A 3547-nucleotide genomic window follows, 5' to 3' on the forward strand; every position below is an offset into this window, starting at 1 on the left:
TATATATATATTTATATTTATATATATATTTATATATTTGATCCCTTATATTGAACACTCAATATTTCATCTACATTCAATACTTTATTTCATGGTGCCATCCATTTTTATTTTATTTTATATTATATATTGTATATTATATTATATATTGTATATTCCATATTCTATACCCCACATTAGTTCTGCAGGAATATAAATAAAACATAAAAAACAGACAGTGTTAGAACTCTTTTAAGCAAAATAATATATATATATATATATATATATATATACACGTGCGCGCATACATAGGCAGTATAGGCAGTATATAAGTTATGTGACATAAAGTCTCTTTTTGTGCATGTGTGTGTAAAGCTGGCTGAATCATTAATACCTATATGTACGTCGAACAAAATGCTTAGTAGCATTTTTTCAGCTCTTTACGTTCTGTGTTCAAACGCTGCCGAGGTCGACTGAGCCTTTTATCGTTTCAGGTTGTTAAAAGAAAATACCAGTGAAATATTGGGTCTATGTAATATACTTTTTCCGTCTTCCTAAAATTGCTGGCCAAAAATGAATCGATGTATGCATATCTGTGCGCGCGCGCCTGTTTGCGTAGGCTGAGGCAGAGTTCTCCAGGAAGCAGGGAAAGGGACAGTATGTAAATCCGTTGGGTCAGAGAATGAGAGGTAAAGTAGATTTATTTCGAAAATTAACGGGGAAAAATCATTGAAAACTGAATTACCAACTATGTTGGTTATATTCAAATTAAAAGCATAAATAGCGTGAAGAGCGAACTCTACTCATGCGCCTTTGAAAACACAACCTTAAATAAGTTGAGTACAGAATTGATTTGATAAGTATTTTACCTAAAATATACAGATTTTTCGGAAAGCGATATCATTATCCCTTCAACTTACATCAGAATTCTCTCTAATGCCTCCTTTGATAAGCGTTAAAATTTGCAAACTTAAGTAGTTGTTTTTTTTTTCTACTCTAGACACAAGGCCCAAAATTTTAGGGGAGGGGGCAGTCGATTAGATCGACTCCTGTACGCAACTGGTACTTAATTTATCGACTCTGAAAGGATGAAAGGCAAAGTCGACCTCGGCGGAATTTGAACTCAGACGAAATACCGCTAAGCATTTCACCCGGCGTGCTAACGATTCTGCCAGCTCGCCGCCTTAGCTAGTTGTTTTTTTTTTGTTTTTTTTACACCAGATTAGTCTTCGATAAGTAGAAGTATATTTTATCATTTATCTCTTTTATTTGTTTTCAGTCATTAAACTATGGTCAAGCTGGTGCACTACTTTTAAGCTTTAGTTGAGAAAATCGTCACTATTATTTATTTTAGAATGCTATTTATTCTATCAGTCTTTCGCCGAGCCGCCAAATCACGGGGACCTAAACGAACCAATATAAGTTGTCAAACAGTGCAGGAAGGGACATACACAAACGTGATGGCACACAACCATATAATGTATGTATGTATGTATGCATGCAACAATAATAGAATCCTACACAGTTGCCAAGCAGTGAGACCAAATCCAAAACCATGTGGTTGCCAAACTACTTCTTGACCACTCCCAATGTACACTGGCACAATGTACTGAGTATTATATTATATTACTTGACGTTTCAAAGCGGCGAACTGGCAGAATCCTTAGCACGCTGGATGAAATGTTTAGTGGCTTTTCGCCCGTCGCTACGTTCTGAGTTAAAATTCCACTGAGGTCGACATTGCCTTTTATCCTTTTGGGATCGATAAATTGAGTACCAGTGAAAAACTGGAGTCGATATAACCGACTAAACCGCACCACCCACCACATTTTAGGCCTTTTTCCTATAATAGGAAGAATATTACTAGATATTTCATTCTTTTCTGTAGCCATATGTAGAAGTTTATTATGTCGTGAAGTTACTGAAATACATTTTAGCCTCACCATCCGAACTGACTCGATTGTGGAATGTGTCATTGTTATAAATCAGTAGAGTTCGATTTGAGAGCGATTCGACAGCTATTCGTAGTGACTACTTAGAGCCATCTTCTTATGTTTCCAATTGTTCCGTATGCTTTCTCTTTTTATTGGGTGTCGTGCAGTATGATGTTAGAAGCAGCACAAAGTTGGTTGCATGACCGTATCAGCATCATTTCCACGGTAGTTTATATAGCGACTAATGACAATATGGTTAAATGTCAAACATCTTCCTCAATTTGATATCCAATGTCTTCCTCAAGTTGATCGATATATCAAACTCCACCCTTTCTGACAATATGAAAATGGATTTCTTGAAAGCAATCTCTGAAGCTGTACTTCTCTATGGCTCTTAGCATGGACTCTGAAAGAGAGGCCTAATTGTTTGATAGTACATACACAAAGATGCTGGAAACAATAAGTACCTGTTATACGGAGTTATTGCCTCTTTCGAGTTTTGAACCTGATGGTATAAATAGCTAATGATTTAAAAGTTATCTATGAAAAACAAATTAATTATAGACATTGAATGAAAGAAACTAATATCTTATGGTGTAAATAATTTAAACAGCTAATGGAAGACCAATAACATTTTCACATGCCCTTGTTTTATACAACGTTATACTAGAACTAAGCAGTTGTTATAAAATATGTTCAAAATTGGCACCAACAGTTAGATGCCGGACTAGTACAATCATTAGAATATTGGTATGTAATCTTATTCTGGGTTGATACATCACTCTGTTCAACTCCGTTTGTCATCCTTCCAAGGTAGAAAAATGCACATAACTCTTGTGCGGCGAATTACTGCAAACGTTTGCGGGTCGGATGAGGTAACGAGATATTTGTTGCTGCTATTTGTGTTGTGATCTCAAATCTCACAGCCGCCAACTAGGACAGTATAGTTCATACGCCGTTCAGTGTAGAACAACTACCTAGTTTATTGTCTTACATGGTTCATTGGTGCTTTTAGCGAAGTTCTCCCCGTTTCAAGTATTCAGCTAGAGGATAATTTCGTTAATACTGTATCGGAGGCTCGTGTAAAAGGAAATGAGTAGTGCCCTTCTGCCCTGACTAAACGAAAAGAAAAAAAGACTCAGTGAAAATATGAAACAAAGTGAGCAACGCTTCAATATTCCTTTAAATATACTTTAATTATTCAGCATACCTTTCTTTGGTCCTCCTATAACTGAAGATGGAGATGAAAATTTCATATTTGTCACCGATTTAAGTTCTACCATTAAATCAGTCCCGTTTTCTACGAGGCAAAAGAAAAAAAGAACGATGGTTATAGGATAGTATAATACGAAAACTGACACGTTCTTGATTCACAATAAAATCACTTCACTAACATTGACGTATTGTTGTTGGCACTCCGTCGCTTACGACGTCGAGGGTTGATCCGATCAACGGAACAGCCTGCTCGTGAAATTAATGTGCAAGTGGCTGAGCACTCCACAGACATGTGTACCCTTAACGTAGTTCTCGGGTATATTCAGCGTGATACAGTGTGACAAGGCTGACCCTTTGAATTACAGGCACAACAGAAACAGGAAGTAAAAGTGAGAGAAAGTTGTGGTGGAAGAGTAGAG

The 3547-nt window shown here is 36.6% G+C and overlaps 1 protein-coding gene across 1 annotated transcript in view; it reads right to left on the reverse strand.

Annotated features, from left to right (window-relative positions):
- The window catches only part of LOC106873511 (epithelial cell-transforming sequence 2 oncogene-like), a 113793-nt gene that overhangs the window by 71788 nt on the left and 38458 nt on the right, over nt 1–3547 (reverse strand). Inside the window, exon 13 of the mRNA XM_014920897.2 lies at nt 3124–3213. Coding sequence (XP_014776383.1) covers nt 3124–3213 — 90 coding nt within the window. The remainder of the gene's footprint in view (nt 1–3123; nt 3214–3547) is intronic.

This window comes from Octopus bimaculoides, chromosome 15, assembly GCF_001194135.2.
Source record: "Octopus bimaculoides isolate UCB-OBI-ISO-001 chromosome 15, ASM119413v2, whole genome shotgun sequence".
Classification (NCBI taxonomy): Eukaryota; Metazoa; Mollusca; class Cephalopoda; order Octopoda; family Octopodidae; genus Octopus; species Octopus bimaculoides.